Below are 23,101 nucleotides of genomic sequence, written 5' to 3' on the forward strand. Positions count from 1 at the left end.
GTATCTCCCTCAAAGCCAGTCAATACTATATAATGATACAATCATGCATTTGTTTTCTATTTGTCTTCATCCAGCTCCAGTTGTATTGCGAGTGTCCGTGGAGTGCGATCTAAGTAATCATAACAACACTCCGATTAGGAAGCTGTCTATGAAACTGGTGCAGAGACTAGGCCTTACTTTCCTTCCATCCAGAGTCATGAAATGGAGGTTAGAAGAATTCCTTGATTTTACTCTTTATTTTTTAATGATCCTAATATTGCAGAGTTCTGAAGAAATCATAGCATCAAAGAAAATGCGTAGGAATACTTTTGAATAGTGAGGTTATTATCGTTATGAGACCATTAGGAAACTGTTTACTGATTGCTCATGTCTCCGATTCATAATATTTAAATTCATATTCATTTATCATTTATAATCTCAATGAGAAATCAGTTATTAGCAGAATTTATGAAACATGAAAAAGGAAGAAAAGTCAGCAAGGTCCACACAATAGCATGAACATAACAATAGAGAATGGGGGGGGGGGGGACTACTAGCAAAGGCCAAGAGCCTTGCTCCTACCCATGACAAAGGTCATACTCTTGATGCAGTCATCGTAAGGAACTCTGATAATCTGCTTTGCTCTGGTCTGAAAGTTATTCCTGGTATTTCAGACCACTCTGCCATCACCTGCCAGCTTCGTCATAAAAGGCCTCTTCGGACTGACTCCACGTTTACCTGTCGCAACATCAAGGCAATAAACAGAGAAACGTTTGCCAATGATGTTGCCAGCTGCACCATTACAGCCTCTGATACGGACAGTGTATGCAATGCTGTGCGATTGTACAATCTACAGCTCGGCACACTCCTGGATTCTCATGCACCGGCCAAGACGAGAACCATCAAGAAACGTAACGACTGTCCTTGGTTCAATCCTGATATTTCCGCAGCTAAGAGGAAACGCAGGAGACTTGAACGTAAATGGCGTTCCAACGGTAAGCTACACATCGACAGAGAACTATGGTGTGCTCAGAAGAACTTGGTAAACTCCATGCTGATGAAGGCGAAACGCTCACATTATGTTGGTCTCGTTGACGACTGTGGTAGCGACTCACGCAAGCTCTTCTCTCTTGCTAACCGTCTTTTGAATCGCAAGCAGTCTACCCCTCTACCGCGTCACACTGATAGTAATGTTATGGCTGAGACGTTCATCCAGTTCTTCCAAGCGAAAGTTCGGACTATCTGCGACACTCTTCATCCAGATGAGTCCTGTCCTCAACCTTCCACTGCGACCTTGCTTGAGACTCTACATCCTACCAATCCAGATGAGATTCAATTAATTCTTAGCAAAATACCCCCTAAATCATGCCAGTTAGACCCGATTCCTACCATTTTGTTAAAAGATTGTTCCTCTACATTTGCTCCCATTATTTCACAGATAGTTAATTTAAGTATTGATCAGGCTGAAGTTCCCACTTGTTTGAAGGTTGCCTATATCACTCCACTTCTGAAGAAAAGTTCTCTTGATCCAGAGGTACTGCAAAATTACCGTCCTGTATCTAATCTGCCATTCTTATTCAAAATTCTTGAAAGGGTTGTTTTTTCTAGACTTACTGATTATTTTTCGGACAACAATTTATTTGATCCCTTTCAATCTGCATATCGTCCCAACCATAGTGTGGAAACTCTCCTGGTCAATGTGTCCAACTCTATTCTTCAGGGTATGGACAAAGGAAATATCTCAGCCATGTTCTTACTCGACTTGTCTTCCGCTTTCGATACCGTCAATCACACTGTTCTACTTAATACACTTAGTTCATTTGGTGTTAGGGGTCAGGCATATGAATGGTTTCAGTCTTATCTTTCCTGTCACTCGCAGATTGTCTATATTAATGACTGCAAATCTAGTAGTATGCCTCTCTCTCACGGTGTACCGCAGGGTTCTGTGGGCGGGCCCACTTTGTTTTCGATTTACTTGATTAGTTTGGGACATATCTTACAACGCCACAACATCAATTATCATATATATGCCGATGACATCCAACTCTATCTCTCCTTCAAACCAAATCAGGCTGATGCAACAAATGCAATCGCCCTTCTTGAGAATTGTTTAGCTGACATTCACTCCTGGCTGGATAGTCATTCATTGAAATTGAATCCCTCCAAAACTGAGTTCCTTCTATTTGGTTCAAGGGCTCAACTTTGTAAGGTCAAGTTGTCATCCGTCTCTTTTTCGGGATGTACCATTAATGTGTCCCAGACGTGTCGTAACCTAGGGGTTATGTTAGATTGTGGAATGTCTATGTCAAATCAAATAACCAACATTTGTAGGTCTGTAAGGTATCAGCTCCGTAATATTGGGTTCATCAGAAAATATTTGTCAAAATCTGCTACTGAAAAATTGGTTCATGCTCTGATTTCTTCACGACTTGATTTCGGGAATGCCTTACTGTACAATTTACCCAACACCCAGTTGTCTAAACTCCAAAAGCTCCAGAACGCTGCAGCACGTTTGGTCACCCTATCTAAAAAACATGTTCACATCACACCCATTCTGAAATCTCTTCATTGGTTAAAGGTCAACGATCGCATCATCTTCAAAATCCTTCTCCTTGTATTCCACGCAATTAATGGCTCTGCTCCACAGTACAACATTAATCTAATCAGCAAATACACTCCAGTCAGGTCCCTACGTTCATCCAACTCTGGTTCCCTAGTTATTCCTAAATCCGTTAAGACATGGGGGGTTCGGGCTTTTGCTCATGCTGGCCCTATTCTCTGGAATGATCTTCCCCTGACAATCCGTGAATGCACGTCCATTGGCAAATTCAAACGTTACCTTAAGACTCGCCTATTCAATGCCTCTTACTCTTAATTGCTCCTGAATCTATTACTATTATATTTGTACTTTTTCTCTTTCGTTCTTTCTCTCTTCTTTCACTGCGCCTTGGGCACTCTGCCGAGTGGATTTGGCGCATTACAAATCACATATATTATTATTATTATTATTATTGAAAATATCTCATATTTACTAGGTTAGCCATTTCAGCTTTAAGTTGGTCTTCCTGCAGGCCATGCATGACATTACCCCTCTCCATTCTATAACTTCATACGCCTTGCTAGATGGCATGAAGACCTATATTTAAAGGCCTTTGGCATGGGCGGCTCAGCAAAGGATCAAGCCAGCTGAGCCACAATGCCACCACATCACAGGCTATTCCCTGACGTGATCAAGCAGTTCAAGTCCATTTTTACTCACAGATACCAAAGGGGGAGTCGATCACTGGCTGATAACCTGCAGCCTGCCTCAGCTCCTGCTGGCATAGCATCAAAGACAACAATAAGCAATGAGGATGATTATGATGACGAGAACTATGACATTCCTGAAGAGATTGAAGATGTAATAGGTGAGAAGTAACCTGTCCCCTCAATGAATTAGTCAGTTTGATATACTACATTAGACTCTTGAAGTAAAACTGAAATGCTTTTGATTCATTTAAATTCTTGAATTACCTTTAAAACTGAAATGGATTTATTCATCCCTGCCATTTTTTTATTAGAAGTATATATCCCTTTTTATTAGGGGGGGGGAGTAGGTAGGTACAAACTTGATTTTACATTGAAGAAAGGATATAAAAGGGGTCTCATTCTGTAAAGCTTTGAAGATTTGAAGCTATGCCTCAGTTGCTTCCTGATCATTTGTCTTTTTTCCCCAAATGTTTTACACTTAATTGCTTAAATGATATACTTGAATATACATACAAGGAACAATGCAGAGATACATGTATATATAAACAATACCCAAGAGAGAGAAACATACTGGTTTCTACTAGCAGATTGTCATTTATACATACATGTATTTGCTTAAGCTGGTTTAGCTGAATGATACTTCAGCATAAGTGATACAGTGTGAATTTGTCTTTCTGTCTATGTGATCAGAACAACTTTTAACTGGATTGAAGGATAAAGACACAATAGTCAGGTGGTCTGCTGCTAAAGGGTAAGTATTGGTTTGGCTCTATTTTTTTTATTTTATTGATCAAATTGATATTACACAAGTAGATTTGTAAGAAATAGGATTATAGGCTTGTAAAGAATGAAGAATTTCTAATGCATATAAGTGTTTTTATTATGCTCATCTCATAATATAAGTTCAGGTTTATGAAGATTTAGACATCAGTTTCAGTGCATTTATTCTGTCTACAAACCTATATGTACATTCTAATCAATTCCAAGTATCATATTTTGCAAGTATCTGAATAGAAGTTTTGTAGAAGTGAATGTAGAATTCCTATCGCATATAGGAAATTTTTAAGATACAAAAAAAAAAGCTCAATTTTGACAAGGTAATCTCACTGCTTTATTCCAGTTTGTCTCATTCTTTAGTGTCATTATCTTGCTCTCAGTCATGGTCTCTTCCGAGGCTGTTTCCTGAACCCAACATTGATAAGTTGTGTTTTCTATTTGAATTATATCAATAATTCTCGTATTCATCATTCTTTTATTCAATGTCTTTCAGGATTGGTCGTCTTACAGGAAGGCTACCCCAGGAGCTAGCTGATCAAGTAGTAGGATCAGCATTAGAACTATTCAGGTATGATACCCCCAATGTTATGAGAATAAGACATAAATATATTGATTTGCCAACTTGTTGAAAATGTTTTTCCATCCAGCCGTGGATCTAGCCGGATTAGACACAACATTTTTGCGAGGCCGAGTATTGTATAAAAAAACACAATATGGCCCCTAAAATGGTACTATGTCTAATCCCGCTGGATCCTAGCCTGTTTCCATCCCCAAATCATGAGAATTCTTGGATAGTGACTTCATGTATGGGAGTTACCTTTAAAGTAGGCCATTTTGATAAAACATGTACTGTGCATGTCCACCAGTCTACCTTCCTGAAATAAGTTATGTTGCTCTCATGTCATCATTGCCTGATCAAATTATGAAGTGTAGTAAGAACAGAGAAAAATAGGGATCGAATGTATAAAACGGTTGCTTATTTCACAGAATTGCCCAGTTCGTAACCATAAGAATACTATGGACACAAACATGAAGCTTTATGACAATTTCTTTATTTCATCAATGCGTGCAGTTATCTGTCATCTCATGATGATATGATTTAATGTTGAAATAGATGTATGATACTCTATATATACATTGATTCTTGTATTTGGTCTGTTCAAAGAACTTGCTGACAGTAGATTATATATATGCATACATTTTTTTTGATAGTATGAGGGAAACAGATGGAGCATGGCATGGTAGCTGTTTAGCATTGGCTGAACTCGGTAGGAGAGGGCTCCTTCTCCCGGCAAGGTTACCTGAAGGTAAGGAGAATTAAATTATATGCACTGAATATATGGTATCATGGGGGTATTTCAATAGGTGTTCATTGAAAATAAATTAAAATAATCACAATGGGCAATAATTTTGAGGGAAAGGCTTTATAATCCTATTAAGATATTATTGTACTGTTGTGCATACCTGTAGATATAGTTTTGTACACCAAAACATGAGTATTCTAAAAATGACCTACTCAGATAAGGACACATGCTAAAATGCGAGGTCAAAGCTTGTCTGGGGTTTAAAAAGTTTTAATTTTTTATCCCAATAATATATCAATTTTTTCCCCCAATAATATATCATCTGAAATTTTAGAAATAATGCAATTTGCAAGGTTATGGTCTAAATATATTTTTTCCTCTGTTTTCTTCAGTTATTCCTGTTGTCAGGAAAGCACTTGCCTATGATGTCAAGAAAGGAACTTTTAGTGTAGGTAAGTGTTGCAGGTATATATTTTCTTTTTATTACCAGAAAATTTCCTATTCTATAATGCAGTTCAATTTTGTTTTCTATATATTTGCACCTTTGTTCTGTAAAGTGCTTAGAGATCATTTTATATTGATTAATGAACAGGAAGAAATCAGTTCAGGTCCTGCCCTGTCATATTTGTGACTTCAAAAAATATTGATAACAATGATGATAATGTGACATATACATGTTTAAAGCTCAAAAGCAGACCTTCTGATGCAATAGATTGTAGTAGGCACATATCAGTGATGAATAACATTCTTAGAAATTACATATAGCATGTAATAATAAAAACAAATGTATTTATGAATGCAAGAGACCATCATTACGAGCACTTAGCTTGTCAATGATGACATCATGCATATTGCTGCAGTTCTAATTTAATTGCTTGTTTATTCTTTCTCCCTGTCTCCTAAGGTGCCCATGTAAGAGATTCAGCCTGCTATGTGTGTTGGTCCTTTGCCAGGGCATATGACCCTGATGTCATTACACCGTACGTCAATGAGATCGCTGCTGCTCTTCTCATCACAACTGTGTTTGATAGAGAAGTCAACTGTCGAAGAGCAGCCTCAGTAAGTTGGAGAAGCAAAGACAGATTTTAAAAATTCCCCTCATATCTTAAATATTCTTCCCTTTCTCTTTTGACATTAACCATTCTATTTCATTTTGAAGAAAAAAATGGCCTCTGTGCCTCAAGAAGTCTAACTATTTGTAATTGAAAATCTTTATTTCAATTTAAAGCTATTCAGTCTTTTATTTGGTGTTTAATTTTTAAACTGAGACTCATTCTTTTCCTTCTGTTATTGGAGTATATACATGATTTATACATATTCCTGTGCACCCCGAACATGCTTTCCCTTCTATCATTCATATGAACTTGAAAAAAACTTGTCCTTGTCCGATAACATACAGGTATGTGAATGGCTCCTGGTCAGTGTTTTAATAAAATCCATATTTCCAATGAAGTTAATTGGTGATTGCCATTTGGCGATTGATTGGAAACCCTGTTTTCATAGAGCCCAAATGCTAAAGTTTTTCATCCATTTGCTCACAGCCAATCAAATGCAATGATTTCAGCAGCTTGTAACTTGCTTATATCGAAAACATGTTTTATGTAACCAGTCCCTCTATCTTTCATTAGGCTGCGTTTCAAGAGAATGTTGGACGTCAAGGAACATTCCCTCATGGTATTGACATCGTCACAACAGCGGATTACTTTGCAGTAGGAAACCGCACAAATACATACCTCAATATCAGGTAATTATGAAGCTAATATCGCATTGCAAGAAACTTTTGTTCAATTGTAAGTCCCTTTACTCTGTACATGCCACACTATGATTTCTAACGAAAATAGTGGTTTTTTTTTTGCAGTTTAGGAAAATATTGAAAAGCCTTGTCTGGTGTAATTGACAGGAAATTAATCGACACACAAAACAAAAAGCATTGTTGTTTTGTAAAGCTCGTACCATCATCAAGAGAAACTGAATTATTACAATTGCATAGATAATACATACAGTTTCACAAAAATGTGTCTGCTTGTTAAGGGTTAATCAAGGGTATGTCCTTTGATTTGCATTCAATTTCAATTCAATTTCAGTCATACCCTTTTGAAACACTAAAAAAATAATTAATTTCTTATCTATTTTAATACCGATTAGCTCAAACATGCATGGAGATATGCATTAGAAGAGCTTGTGATTTCTCTGTCAAAATGAATTTAAGCAAAATAAGTACAGATTTGTTAGAATATGATGATCCTTCATGGAAATATAGATGGCTCAGTAGCATTATTTGAAATGCTGTCATGTATGTTTAACTAATTTTATGAATAAGAGAGAGAAAAAAATCATCTTCAACCTGGTTGTACATATGTTGCATATGTCTACCATATAAATCTCATAGAAAATGCAAGTGGTTGCATTTGGCAATGAGATTATAATTCCCATTCTATATTTTTTCTTTCAGTTCCTACCTAGCAGATTTTGAAGAATACACCTTGCCTCTCATTGATCACCTTTATCAAGTCAAGGTTGGGCACTGGGATGGGTGAGTTTACACTCTATGATCATGGTGTTAAGTGCATGGATCAGTCTACTACACCTAGTTCTAACACTGAATGTGTCATTTGATTATTGTATGAGTGGAAGCGCCGTGGTGTAGCGGTTCTGACTCTCGCCTTGTAATCAGAGGGTCGTGTGTTCGAATCCCACCATGGCCTAGCGCCCTTTGGCAAGGCGTCAATCCACACATTGCCACTCTCACCCAGGTGCTAATTGGGTACCGGTAGGAAACAACCGTCATTGTGGTTGGTTTAGCAAGTTTGCGCCTAACAGGCTGCTTGAAATGCTATGAATCCAGTGACCGGGTAATAATAATTGTGAAGCGCTTTGAACAGTCGTAGATTGATAAAGTGCTATATAAATGCCAATTATTATTTATTATTATTAATTCAAGTGTAATGTTTTTAGTGTTGGTATAGAGTGGCCTCTCATTGATTACCTTTATCAAGTCAAGGTTGGGCACTGGGATGGGTGAGTTTACACTCTATGAGATCATGGTGTTAAGTGGATGGATAACACCTAGTTCCAACACTGAACGTGTCATTTGATTATTTGTGATTTCAAGTGTAATGTTGGTGTTAGTGTTGGTATAGAGTGTCAGTGTATGAATCAGGCTGCTAAACCTTGTTTCAGCTCTGAATGTGTTATTTCAACATTGTGTGATTTCAAGTGAAATGTTGATGGATGTTAGTGTTGGTATAGAGTGTCAGTGTACGATTCAGGCTGCTAAACCTTGTTTCGGCTCTGAATGTGTTATTTCAATAGTGTGTGATTTTTAAGTGTAAAGTTGGTATTAGTGAGGGTGTGAAATACATGGCTGCTGAACCTAGTTCTAATGCTGGATTTTTAATTTGAGTATTACATGGTTTCAAATGTGGTGTTGGTGTTAGTGCTGAAATCAAATTGCTGATATTTACTCTTACATCAACTTTGGATTTTCAAACATTCATACCTACTACACTTTTGATAACTCTACATAGAGTGATGTTAATCTTAGCACCAGACTCCTTCAAAGTTTTTGTGTTATGACTGGTGCGAATCATGGCCCCAACACCAGCACTACCTTTCAAGTTGAATTGCCCACCATGTGAAAGAATACAATCAAAAGAAGGATTTAAAAATGGGACCATATTCAGCTCAGGATCACTGAACATCTTTCATATTAACTGTTTTCTCCATAATACCAATATTACCAATTTCTCCCTTTCTTTTTCCTGACACATTTCTAATTTTACCATTCAGTGCAATACGTGAACTGACATCACATGCTTTACATGTACTTACCAAGAAAGCTCCTGAATACATGGCAAAAACAGGTTAGTATCAATACCTGATCAGTAAAAATCAGTGATAAGTTATACTCGTTATTTGTTATCTGTTAGGAATTGATTTTCGTCACAAATAATTTCCCTGACTTGTATCTAAGACCTCTGTTTCTGAGCTTTCACCATGAGTGTCACAACAGTGTTATTAATGTCAGGCTGGGTGAGCACTTATACTGGGAATTACCCATGAAATTATCACCCTTATCACAGTGATGCACTACATAATATTACACAGATTATGGTGCAAACATTTTTTGACAAGTATTCCTGATATACAACCCATTTGTGAAAGTAATATATTGATTATTTTGTGATGTATCTATAAAAAAAGACTCAATAGGAGGTATATTTGCTGTGAATTTTGTGGCTATTGATTGCCACTTTTATAATTCATTTGTTCAATGGTCAGCTTTAGTCGCAAACTTTGAGGCTTATTGATTATTATCTTTGTGCAATTATAGGTCAATATTTTACTTCATAATGGTTTTGAGGTTCATTTTATGAAAAGTTCAAGAACAAGAGCATCAAGTTAATTAATAAGTCTTAAAATTACTGATCAGTGGTCATAAACTTCATGGTGAATTGACTTACGTAATTTCATATACTTCAGGGGTAACCTATTATTTAAATAGCAATGTCTGGTTGTCAGAGATGCAGTTCAGGCCAAGCGTTATGGATGACAAGCCCACTGTAGAAAAAGACTCCTCCTGTAGACTTCATATACTTGACTCAGCCAATGTCCAAGCTCAAGACCCCAAAATCTGACCTTGTCGGCATCCTTGGTGATTCTAGCATATATTAACCCTCAATCTCCCGGGGTATTTTGATTCTTGTCATTCCGGGGGGGGGGGGGGGGGCATTATGGCCCCCCCTTAAGATCTCAGCCGTGGATTGCGCGATCACAACGAAAATTTGCATGATGGTAGAGAATGACGTAATCTACGCAGTTGCATTGGTAAATTTCACTGAATTCATATATTTTCATTTTATATGAATTAATTATGCTAATTTATTCATGAAATCATACTTTTTGCTCTGATTCACTAAATAAAGCTCCTAGAATGCTTTTTTTTGGTGAAAATATTCTTTATAGCATTCCTAACAATTGTGAATGAAAAAATTCTGGTACCAAGACCGAGCTCTTATGTATTTTATTGTTTTTTTAATTTCTTATGTATTTCTTTGGTTTTTTACTTTTTGTTTTTTATTGTTTTTTCGATGGAAATCGTTTCAGACTTAATTCTAATCATAAACAAGACAAAATTAATTAATTTTAATCATTAAAAGTAGAAATAATGATACATTTATGAATTTTGGCCAAATACACAATTTGCATTGGATTTGTACATGAAATCACGTTTATGAGCAATTTTTGGTCTGACATGCACTTACATAATGTTGTGTAATGTCGTAACCGCGTACCTGGGCATCACAAATTTGGTCTCAAAATTTGCGCGAGACTTGAAAGTAAAAAGTCAGTGAGCGGCGAGGTCAAAAAATTTTGCGCAGCAGATATATTGCGAAAATTGTCGAGGGGGGGGCCATAATGGCCCCCCCCCCCGGGAGAATTAGGGTTAAGGATGTTAATCCCCTCTCATACCTTTGAAATGCTTTCATGATATACCATCTTTTCTTTATGACAGTATTACCTGACCTGATACCCAAGACTACTGGTATTGATCTCAATACTAGACATGGTTCGCTTCTAGCTGTAGCTGAATTGACACACGCCCTCTATGAATACTCTGAAAGAGAATCAAAGTAGGTTGTCTTTAGTTGAGTGTAATCACTTTTGAATTGAATGATGATTGGGATGATATTTGGTTCATTTAAAGCCGTGGCTGAATCGGCACAAAACCTCTTTGGACATGTTGAAAGAGAGAAGGTAGAAGTTGCCTTATCTCTGCCTAAGGTGAATAAAATCATAATTGATTTCAATGATCAGGATGATACAGTGGTGTTCTTAAGTTAGTGAACCCCACCAGAATATGAAAATATTTAAAGTGCTCAAGTTCTGCCATTGTTTAGATATTTTGATTGTTTAGTTAGGTGATAAAATATTACATTCAAGAAAGTTTATTTCTCTGGGCTCTTTGAACACTGTAGTATTGTTGTCTTGATTCAATACTCAGCATATAGGAGTGCATTTTGTTGTGAGGTTCACAAACCTTTAATCACGACTACATAGTTCACTTTAAGCTGTGGCTGAGCTGTATACTTAATGTAGGTATAATTATGTAAAACAGTCTGAATAAGAATGTTCGTCATGAATGTTCGTCTTGACTGATTAAAACCGATGTTTATTGCGGGATTGATCTCAGCTGTGTAGTCAATAGCCAATTCCTTAGAACAATAAAAAACTAATTTTTACCCAAATTTTTCTTTTCCCCTTCCCCTTCAGATCATTAGTTGATGTCATAGGTTCTTCAAGTGTGGAAGGATTAAAAGCCATCACAAGAAAGGTAATCTATATTCCCCTTATTTATTTTTTATTCTTGATGTGCCAATGTATGAATTCAGCCAGTGCCTTTTTTTTCAATTGTTTATATTTAGCTTGTGTGGTCTTTTTAAGGCAAACATGTCAAATCAGAGAGAATTAGAATGGTGGATGCTGTTAAAGATTGGAATTACTCATGCATACTGTAACACAATCCACAGAATATAGTAGGCATAACAACAATTGTATACAAATTGCACATATACATCAACTTAACACTCCAGCCCCTTTGCCAAAATTGTCCACAACATTATTATGACTCTGAAAATCATAAAATAAATTGATTCAGATAAGTAATAGCAATAACTTATGCTGAAAGAAATATTGATATTATTACAAATTTATCTAGAAAGCACATTGGATGATTTCAAGTCAGGTTGTTTGGATGATTTTAAGTCAGGTTGGTTTTGTTATGATGAGTATCAAAGGCATTAATTAGACTGTCTAACCAGCTCCAGCAACAAATTTGGGTTTCCCCAAAATGTACCAATCGTGTGATTAATGGCTCAACACCTGGTGACATCAGTTCCAGCAAGAGCCTCATTTAAAGTTTGGTGCTGTGGCTGGTGTAACACCTGCTGTCAACACCAGACTTGAAATTACCATTTGCAGTAATAGCCAAACACCTATTCAAGTCAGTAGTTCAGTGTTATGGCTGGTGTAAACATATACCAAACAAGAACATCAGGTGTCAACATGGAACGTGAAATCACCCATTGTGATCCTAAATTCTCTCTACCTCTTTACCTTACTGTAGATGGAGGAAGGAAGGATGTTCAGAGGGATGACAGGTGAGATCCTCCGTCCAGCTGTCTGTACCCTCATCGGTAAACTCTCCCTCTCAAAGCTACCATTCCATGGAGATGACATCATTGGTAAGTTACACGGTCAGGGAATTCCCCTTTCCCTCTTCACGTGTGAATGTTTTGAATCATCTGTCAAGTGTGGGGTACGATTCTTTAACACTATTTCTTGTTTTCAGTAGTCTGCCTGTGTGCAGGGAACTTCCAAGAGCGACAGGTAGCATCGGTTGGGCACTGGTAGACCCACTCGACTCAGGCCTACACCTATCCCTTAATCATACACTCTGAACCAAAAATTATATCACATATCTACATGTAAACCCCAACCCTCTAGGTGTTATATGCACAGTTATATTGTTTATTTTATAATTGTTTATTGATTTCATAGATAAGACACACATTCCAAATAACATGAAAAGGCTGAAACAAGTTCAATTTTTTTTTTTGGTTCTCTTTTTTTTTCTTTTTCGTTTCATGTCCATATTAAAAGTATCTTTAAAATGAAGTTGAATCACATTTCACATTTTCTTTGGTATTTCATAGTATTTTATTTGCTCATTATTTTGTTAAAATCCAGACCAGTGGCAGACATTACTAGATGATAACATCATAAGGTTGCAGAGGACAGAGAGAGATATTCACAGTAAATCAGTAGGAGCAGAAAGGATGCTATGTCAGGAGTTCTATCAAGATACCAATGGCCATGCCTTGCCTGGTATACAAGGTAACTGCATATTCTTTACACAATTGCACACTAATAACTTTCATTTGTTATTATTTTATTAGTGGTAGCTACCATGCTTATGAACCAAGATCAAGGTCCTGGTGCATAAGGTTTACTATTGTGGTAATTTTGCCATCAAATGGAAACTTTCATGGAATTCTTTTGATTAGCTTTTTGATTGGCTGTTCGGTATCATTAGCATTGTACTTACCATTGAGTTGCAGAGTTATAATAACTTGTATCCAGCAGGGTCCAGGTATTCTATGGTCGTTACAATCAATGGCAAAGTTATCATCAATTGCAATTTTGTGCTTCCTGAGAGAATACAATGCACAGATGTACATGTACAATTGTCAAACTTGATATGTTATCTCCTTTACTAAATCTTCTTTCTCCCCTTTTTTTTTTTCATTTTTCAACTCTCTTTACAAACAATCTGTAGTTGGTCAGATTTTACTTTCATTATCAGATGAGTGGGAGGAATCATAAATAGTTTGGTGTATAATATTTCCCCCCCTCTTCCAATTACTAATATATTATGATGTTTGACTTCAGATTTTTAAGTGGTCTTTGATCAATTTTCATCTGAATTAGGGATAACAATATACAGTATCAGAACGTGTTCTCTTGTTTTTCTTCCAGATAAAGTAATAGACCTGTACATCAAGGGATTGGAGGATCCCAATGAGATGGGTAGAATGGGAGCTGCCTTGGTCCTTGGTGAACTCCCTAGATTCATGGTCAAAGGAAAGCTTCATCAGGTACATAGATATGACTACAAATACTTTGTATGGTGTGGGCTAGGAGTGTCAACTCCAAATTGTGGCTCATGGCATGGAAAATACTAATTTTCCTTCTCAATAACACCTAAATAATCCCCGCGGACAAAGTTAAGTAGGAGAAAGAATTATGGGAAGGAATTTTATTTATATTGGAAAGTGCTCTAGTCAGACTAGTTTGCAAGAATGTGTTATTATAGTCCTTTTTAAAGGAAAGGAGAATCTGATAAGGGTGTTTTGCCAATTTGGAGATAGTACCTCCCATTTCATTTAGTGTTCAAATAAAATCCTAAAGCCTTTAATCTTATTCTTTTGGTGGCAATCACAAATCACATGTTGATAATGAATTTTTTTTTTTAATTTGACACACAAACAATTTCATCAAATTGCTTGCTGAAATCATATTTAAAAGACATTCATCTACCAATGCTTTGTTGCTGGGAAATATGCTTCTTTACAACATTTCTACATGTATATTCATCAGATTTTACTTCGTATTGTCATTTACTTTGGATTAAGATATTTAGAGAGGCTGTGATAGAGTGTTGGATCCTTAATTACATGTATACTATGTATTGTGTTTTAGATCTTCTTAGAGTATTGTCCATGACCTTGTATTGTCCTTCACTTGTCCTTAGATCCTTGAAGGTCTCATCAAATCAAGTATCTCAACCAAAGATGAGGATGCTATCCATGCTGAGTCTAGGAGAGATGCTATTCGTTCAATCGCCAAGTAAGCTCCTCCAGTATACTTTGCTTCTTATCCCTGCAAATTTTCAATCTTGCTCTTTGTTGTTGACATTCATTATTCATGAATTTACAAATTTTATTCAGAGTATGAGCTTTTAAATGGAATTTCACAGTAATTGTATGATTTTTATTTGTTAGGTTATAACTGGTTATACATGTATCTCACAGTCCAAGTTTCTTGCATAACACATACACATGAACAATTGTATAAAAACGAGAGCTTCTACATATGATTCTGTACCAAAACTACTCTCTTGCTGCAATGTTTTATTTGACAGGGTGGGTCTATGTCATAATTTTCCATTGTTTTTATCACACACTTGAAATGCACTTTGTATTTTTAGATTGAGTTGAAAATTATTTCTGTGCACCATTGAAAAGTATGGAAAGCATTTGTTTATGAATATTGTATTTTCCACAATATGTTAACTTGTTGGTGGCAGCATTTCATAAGACTTCAATGTTCTTCCAAGCTGTCTCCACATTCTGTTTTATTGTATATATATTTTTACCTTGTAACTGTTTTTAATTTTGAATGAAATAAATTGAATTAAATTGAATTGCTGCGTGCTCATAAGTGAATTGATTATTTCTCAGATTATGTGCAACAGTCGATATAGATCCATCTGGAAACCCCCATGAAGTAGTGTGTGAGTCCAACCTGTCATCAGTATATAATTGTTTACTGCGGTCTTTGAAGGACTATACCACTGACAGCAGGGGTGATGTGGGTGCATGGTAAGTAATGTTCTTCATTATCTACAAATGTTTTGGACCTTCTCTACAACTGCTGTATATATACAAACAGTTTTGGTGAACAAGCTGATACATGCATGTATTAAATTTTAAATTTGATTATGGCTTTGATGCTATTTGGGATGTAGAAGTATGACTTATAGATGCTTTAGTCACCACACATATGTTTTTTTGCCACAATGATTTAGAATTTTAAATTTACTGTAATGTGTCTCTAGGTATTTATGTTTCGATTGCTTGTCCTTAACAAAATCCAAAACTGTTTGGATTTTTAAATGATAAAAAAGGAATGTAGTCTTTCTTGCTGTTTGTGGTGAAATTGTGAATATGTACATTTAAAAAATTGTATTACTACATTTATATTGTACTTCTTAATATCTGCGAAGCTGTAAAAATTATATTATCCCCTTTCAGAGTATGATAAATGCAGTGATATGAATAGTCACACTCTTTTTATGTTGATATGACCAGGGTTCGGGAGGCAGGGATGAAAAGTCTTTATGATGTCACCAGCCTTCTGGCAAAGACTCAACCATCCATGCTCACTCCTGACATGTAAGTCATCATGATAAAAAAACAATTTGAGTTTGAGACCTCTCCTAGATGTATTAAGAATAGTAAATTTCCCTTTAATCAGTTACATAGTTTAAATTTTATTTTTTGTAGAATTTCATCATTAAAGGAGAATGAAACTCTTGGAGCAAGTTAGCTTAAATTGTGAAAGCAGAAAAATCAAAGAATAAGATCAACAAAAGTTTGAGTAAAATAGTACTAGCAATAGAAGAGTTATGAGCATTTGAATGTCGAGATCACTAATGCTATGGAGATCCTCCCATTGGCAATGCGACCAAGATCTATGATGTCACAGATGAACAACTCTCCCCTTTTGGACACTGAAAATATACCCCAAAACATCTCTTTTTGCTCATTCTAATCATATGACAAACGATTCATCAATGATATAATGTTGTGAAACCTCTGTACTTGTCCTCTCATAAAGAGAACACCTCAACTTGTGATAGACTCTATAAAAGTGAGAATATAAGTGAAATAAGTACTAAAGTAATGAGGGAGTTGTACGTGTGTGACATCACAGATTTTGGTCGCATTGCCAATGGGAGGATCTACATGGCATTAGTGATCTCAATATTCAAATGCTCATAACTTTTTTATTATTCATTCAATCTTCCTCAAACTTTCAACAATATGTTTCTTTGATTTTTGTCTCGCCTGCATAGCAGAGCGAGACTATAGGGGCCGCTTTTCCGACGGCGGTGGCGGCGGCGTCAACATCAAATCTTAACCTAAGGTTAAGTTTTTGAAATGACATCATAACTTACAAAGTATATGGACCTAGTTCATGAAACTTGGACATAAGGTTAATCAAGTATTACTGAACATCCTGCCTGAGTTTCAGGTCACATGACTAAGGTCAAAGGTCATTTAGGGTCAATGAACTTAGACCATGTTGGGAGAATTATTTTCAAAATCTTAACCGAAGGTTAAGTTTTTGAAATGACATCATAACTTAGAAAGTATATGGACCTAGTTCATGAAACTTGTGCATAAGGTTAATCAAGTATTAGTGAACATCCTGCTCGAGTTTCAGGTCACATGACCAAGGTCAAAGGTCATTTAGGGTCAATGAACTTTGGTCAAGTTGGGGGTATTTGTTGAATTACTATCATAACTTTGAAAATTTATGGATCTAGTTCATGAAACTTGGACATAAGGTTAATCAAGTATTAGTGAACATCCTTCCTGAGTTTCAGGTCACATGACCAAGGTCAAAGGTCATTTAGGGTCAATGAACTTTGGCCAAGTTGGGGGTATTTGTTGAATTACCTTCATAACTTTGAAAATTTATGGATCTAGTTCATGAAACTTGGACATTAGGTTAATCAAGTACCACTGAATATCCTGTGCGAGTTTCAGGTCACATGACCATGGTCAATGGTCATTTAAGGTCAATGAACTTTGGCCGTGTTGGGGGTCTTTGTTAAATTACCATCCTAACTCAGAAGGTTTATGGATCTAGTTCATAAAACTTGGACATAAGAGTGATCGAGTATCACTGAACATCCTGTACGAGTTTCAGGTCACATGACCATGGTCAAAGGTCATTTAAGGTCAATGAACTTTGGCCGTGTTGGGGTAAATGTTGAATTGCCATCATAACTTTGAAAGTTTATGGATAGAGTGAATGAAATGTGGACATGGGTGTAGTTGACAAGTCTTAAGTCACCTTTCAAATGTCATCTATGGTCAATGAATGTGGTATTATGTCATTATATGAATGGTGTTTTTGTGAATTATTATTTTATAGTAGTTTTCAAAGTTAGCACTGCTGCTATATTAAATCGCGTAATGCAGGCGAGACTGCCAGAGGCGTTCCACTTGTTCTCTTTGATATGGATTTAGCTGGTTTCAAGGGTTTCATTCTCCTTTAAAGATATATATCTTAACATGTTGAACTCTGCATTATCAAATTCACCTAGGCTAAATATCATTGATTTCTTTGTTCATGTATGCATAATTTTTTCCCCTGAAGGTATTGGCTAGTGTGAATTAACCTATAATCAAGAGCTTTTGTATATAGTTAATAGGAATATTCCATATTGCATTAAGGATTTCCTGCATTGGTGGAGGTTGATTTTGTGTTGATAAGAACTATTTCTAATTGTAAAATGTAAAATTTGAAATTAGTACTAGGAAAATTGCAAATGAAAAGTGAAGGAGAATATTTTTTACAAATTGAGAATTTGAAACTTATAGATAGATTTGTTAGAATATTTTATATTTAATTTCTGACTTCATCTTTAAGGGAAGTATCAAGAATTAAGATCATTTATTTTCACAAGAAATTGATTTTTTGATTTTTGATTTTTTTTCTCTTTTCTCTCTCTTTAATGTTGTCTATCTCTGACTCTCATATTTTCCATCTTTTATTACTTTCTTGCATGTTTATTCTCTATCATATGACTCCCTTTTTATCGTCTGTATTTGTTACTTCTGCCCTTTCTCCTTTCTATTCTCTTCCACTTATTTTCTCTCTATATTTGTATCTGTCTGACTGACTCTTTGTTTTCTTGCCATTTGCTCAATCTAACCCTTTTTTCTCCTGTCTATTTTCCTCATTTTACTCTTTTTTGTACTTTTTCTCTCTCTCTCTCATTCTCTTGTTCCACCTCCTATTCTCTCGTGTGCAAATGTCACTCCTATTCTATTTCTCTGCATGCCCCTCCCCCCTCTCTCTCTCTCTCTGTTACCCTACTTGCCTCTGTGTCAATTCCTATCTTCCTGTCCCCCACCCCTGTCTCTCTACCCATATCTCTTGTACCAGAATCTGTAAGATAGTCCAGTGCCTGACCCAGCAAGCTTCAGAGAAGATTGACAGGACCAGGCTCTGTGCAGGAGAAGCTTTCCTAGGTCTCCTTCATCAATCTGATCCTATCATTCCACACATACCATATAGAGATGAACTCACCAAGATTTTTCCAAAGCAAGTGCACTGACATTTTTTTTCTTACAATATATTGAATTGAATTTTTTAAAATTTATTTTAAATCTCATATGTTGAGCAGTCAATTCTAAAATTATACAAGAATAATATGATAATGGTAATTTTACATGTTATAATAATGTTCTTTCCTTTTTTTAGAAAGAAATCACATCATATCATGTCATATGAATTACAGTACATGAGATATTGAGAAAACTTTGTGATATTCCTAATATCAGTACATTAAACATTTCACAAACAAAATTTTGTCATTGTATTGTTAGTATTAAAGTTGACTGCAGGTTTGCAATTATAACATATATGAGAGAAGCGCATAATGATATTCCTGATATCATATTAAAACATATAACATCCAAGAATATTTACAAAATATGAATAGGCCCACTGCCTCTCTTTAACACATAATATATAGATGTGATATTTACAAAATGTGTTCATCAAAACATGCTCGGAACATATATACTGCAAGGTTTTTACATTTTAACTTTTCTTTGTAAAAAAAAAACCAACTAACAATGTGTGTGTGAAATACAATATTATGATACAAAAATGTGCACAAAAATGAAATTTGAATAAGTTGGATATGCCTCTTTCTATTAATTCATTGAAACAAATAACCCTGTTTGAAAATATATTATTTCTTCTTCCTCTATCCATGATATGTTGATTTATTTTGAATGATCAAAATGACAATAATATTTGGCTTAGAAGAAGGAAAAGAAAAACCTCAGGCAAGAGGGATGACAAAGACCTGCTTTGATCAGATATATAATTTAAAGTTTGGAAGAATTGTTGTTTCCAATATAGACTCTTCAAATTTTCTACTGTGTCAGCTTGCTTTAAAATAAATATTTGCCTATGTTTTTTTTGTCTGCATCTCACGCCTTAAAGTCAGTATAATTTAGAGGTCTTATCTAACAAGAGCATGTCCTGAAATTACACATACTTTGAATGAGATAAATTATGCATTATTTGCAAGGCAATCCAACAGCGTATTGTCATTGAGATCGTTGCTTTAGAGTCAAATGTGACTTGGCCAACTCCCTGCCTCATATTACACAGCTGGGTTCCACTATTCAAGATAGAGACATTGTCTGATTCTGAAGTAAGAAAACTGGTTTCATTTGTAAGAAAAGAGAACAATGGATATGAAAGGATTTTCAGCATTTTCCATCAATTAAATTTTTAATGCTGTTTGATTATAAAATTTACCCTTTAACATTTTTTTTACCTCATTAAAAAGTGAGTAGCACTCCTTATGAAATAATTTATAACTTTGAAGTGGGGGATTTGTCTTCTTTGTAATGTTGTTATTTTTTCATCTTCAAATATCATTTTCACCTTAAATTGTCTTCAAGACATTGCAAAGAATTCACAGCTGTTATGTATAATCTGCTGAATCTTAGAATTTTGGTAACAAAAATAAATCATTTAATGCTGAAATAAGTAATAATAGTATACCAATCTGCATTTGTCACGCACTTACTTGATCAGATATCTTAAACAATAACATTGTCATTTGACTTTGTATGAATTTAAAGAGAAGATGTGTACCGGAACTTCATATTTCATCATATTATGAATTATTTTCACCATCTGAATGTATCCAATGTATTCAATTCTTGAGAGATTTCAGCAGATTGAGGGATTGATGGCAATGATTTGGATTCAGTCTCTCCATAACAAATTCTTCAGCATTATCACCATCAAACTCTTTTGGTGTATCATACAATGTATCTATGATTTATGGCTCAGCCACAGTTCATAATTCACATGAACTATTATTATTATTATTATGGACAGAATTATTATGAAACTAGATAAAATTATGTACACTATATTATTTCCTGTACCTTTCATTGCAATAGTGGATGTCAATAATTGGTAGGTTGTAGACGTTGTAATCTCTACCACATCTGTACTTCTATAGACAGAATCTGTTGATATAGTTTGTGTTGTGGTGGTATGACATGGGTCTTTGTTACTGGATTCTTCTTCAAACAAGACAGTATCGTCACATTCACAGCTTGATTTATATACTTTCAAAGCAGATGAACAACAAAATACTGGCTGTGATTTTCGTATTAGAAAGGTCTGTATTACTAAAGAGCCAATTTCCACAGGGTCAGTCAAGGGAGGCATCCATAGACCATCTTGATAGCATTCAATCTTCCCTGGTAGACTTCCAGCATTCGCTGTACAGTCTACCTCTACCCAATCTCTACCCTTTTCATAACCTACAACACATGAGGCATTACCAGGAGGAAAGTCTACCTGAAGCCATACTTTATGTGTATCATCACGCAGTATGTTACCATCCTTGTATACAAACAATATGTATCTCCCTTGATCACCTCTCAAGAGATCCCTTATTGTAAGATCCAGAGAGCAGCCTCCATTGTTAATTATATTCTTAACCTTAAATCTTTGAACCTGACTATCTGGCAAAGACAGTGATGAGCCATGTGTTGAAATATAAAATGGCCATCTGTTAGATTGCTGTAATGTGACTTCTGAACTATCACATGGATACGGGAAAATCAAGTTGATTTCTTGACCTTGCATTAAAGATATTCCTTCAGATTCATATACATGGGCAATTAGTAAAGTGATCAAAATAATGATTTTTTCCATTGTGTTTGTTAGTATAATAATTCAGACTTAAAGATAAAGATTGTAATCTTTAATTAAAAATCACAAAATATTCATGTACATGTAGAATATAGATTACTGAAATGTGAGATTGAAATAACATGTAACAAATTGAAATACAGTGGTTTACACACAAAATAATTTAAATCGTAGTAAAACGTATGTAACAGTATATGAAGATCAAAACGTCAGTTGGTCTGACCTGCTTGAAATATTTTTGTCTGGTTGGGATGCAGTTTTTTTTTTAGTAGCTTATGAGATGAAAGTGTTTCTTTCCTAAGATATGTGTCTTGATGTCCGCAGATGTTGAGGGTTGACTTGGTTTACTACTCATACTGTGCCATCAACTGGAGTTACATCCTGGTTCTTTGAATGCTTCAATTCAGCTTAAGAGATTCCTTTGCCAGACCAGAATGTTGCAGATAATCCCTGGAAAGGAAGTGTTTTATGAAAAAAATACTGTGAATTATTAAAGAGCAATTCAGATTTTTTTTTGTACCTCACTGACTTTTACTTTCAATCTTCGCGCAACTTTTGAGACAAAATTTGTGACAACCAGGAATGCAGTCACAAAATTATGCAACATTGCATGTCAGACCCAAAATTGTTCAAAATTGTTTTTCATATACAAATAAATACAAATGTGATTTAAGTTAAAATTCATAAGTGACTGATTATTCTTGCTTTTATTGACAACAGCCATTTAATTTGATGCCATTTATGACCAAATTATGCCACTGACGAATTGGTTGAAAAAACAATAAAAATAAAAGAACTAAATAAAGAAATGCGTAAGAAAAAAATAAAAAATAAAAATTTATGAAATCTATTTTGATACCAGAATTGTTAGGAATGCTGTAAAGAATATTCATACCAAAAATTAGCAAATGACAGTATTCATTCATTCACAGTGATATAGGGTATATCTGACACATGCTGTTTATTAAGTTATACATGTAAGTCATGAAAGTTTTGCTCAGGTGAAACATCAAAAAAAAAAATCAACATTGATAACCTTGTTCAAGAGATGAGGTTCATGTAAGAATAAATGAAGAATTAAGCTGCACTTACTCTGTCATCTCTATGATATATCAACTGATGGCAGTGAAAGTATTGTGCAATGCTAGCTGTAGTGAATGCCCTTCCAAGCCAAAGTTATCGTCAATTATGGTTGTGGGTTCTTTGGATAGTCTCTTGCTCAGTTTAAGAAATAAGAATAATGGTGAGTTTCAACTTCACATCATCCTCACTTAATTACAGGTCAAGAAAATGTGATCTTGAAACATAGATGCATACATTTATAGCTGTCCATTGGTTTCAATGATGACTGAGACAATCCATGTGTGTGGTTTCAAGTCAAGTTTGATTATGTTTCCTAGCATGACTCCACTGGCCAATTTTACTGGAGATGCTCAAGGCACCGGTAGACATAATCA

General features: G+C 35.4%; 2 protein-coding genes across 3 annotated transcripts in view; one reads left to right on the forward strand and one right to left on the reverse strand.

The window, feature by feature from the left end:
* LOC129269374 (tubulin-specific chaperone D-like) overlaps window positions 1-23,101 on the forward strand; it is a 41,463-nt gene that overhangs the window by 5,915 nt on the left and 12,447 nt on the right. For both annotated transcript variants that reach the window (XR_010294885.1, XM_064105669.1), the window contains exons 8-26: window positions 75-207; window positions 3,241-3,386; window positions 3,919-3,979; window positions 4,499-4,573; window positions 5,218-5,312; window positions 5,702-5,761; window positions 6,214-6,368; window positions 6,938-7,053; window positions 7,762-7,842; window positions 9,099-9,172; window positions 10,825-10,942; window positions 11,583-11,643; window positions 12,436-12,553; window positions 13,059-13,205; window positions 13,848-13,966; window positions 14,623-14,717; window positions 15,332-15,472; window positions 15,962-16,045; window positions 18,834-18,992. Coding sequence is in view for 1 of the 2 variants with exons in the window: in XM_064105669.1 (XP_063961739.1) it covers window positions 75-207; window positions 3,241-3,386; window positions 3,919-3,979; window positions 4,499-4,573; window positions 5,218-5,312; window positions 5,702-5,761; window positions 6,214-6,368; window positions 6,938-7,053; window positions 7,762-7,842; window positions 9,099-9,172; window positions 10,825-10,942; window positions 11,583-11,643; window positions 12,436-12,553; window positions 13,059-13,205; window positions 13,848-13,966; window positions 14,623-14,717; window positions 15,332-15,472; window positions 15,962-16,045; window positions 18,834-18,992 (2,038 nt within the window). In the remaining variant the exon portion in view is untranslated. The remainder of the gene's footprint in view (window positions 1-74; window positions 208-3,240; window positions 3,387-3,918; window positions 3,980-4,498; window positions 4,574-5,217; window positions 5,313-5,701; window positions 5,762-6,213; window positions 6,369-6,937; window positions 7,054-7,761; window positions 7,843-9,098; window positions 9,173-10,824; window positions 10,943-11,582; window positions 11,644-12,435; window positions 12,554-13,058; window positions 13,206-13,847; window positions 13,967-14,622; window positions 14,718-15,331; window positions 15,473-15,961; window positions 16,046-18,833; window positions 18,993-23,101) is intronic.
* LOC135155706 (uncharacterized) lies at window positions 19,075-21,647 on the reverse strand. Its single transcript, XM_064105732.1, has 2 exons — window positions 20,925-21,647; window positions 19,075-19,080 (listed from the first exon to the last, which is right to left on the reverse strand). Exons 1-2 carry the CDS (start codon window positions 21,645-21,647, stop codon window positions 19,075-19,077), a joined length of 729 nt encoding a protein of 242 aa, XP_063961802.1.

Source organism: Lytechinus pictus, chromosome 10 (assembly GCF_037042905.1).
Source record: "Lytechinus pictus isolate F3 Inbred chromosome 10, Lp3.0, whole genome shotgun sequence".
NCBI lineage: Eukaryota > Metazoa > Echinodermata > Echinoidea > Temnopleuroida > Toxopneustidae > Lytechinus > Lytechinus pictus.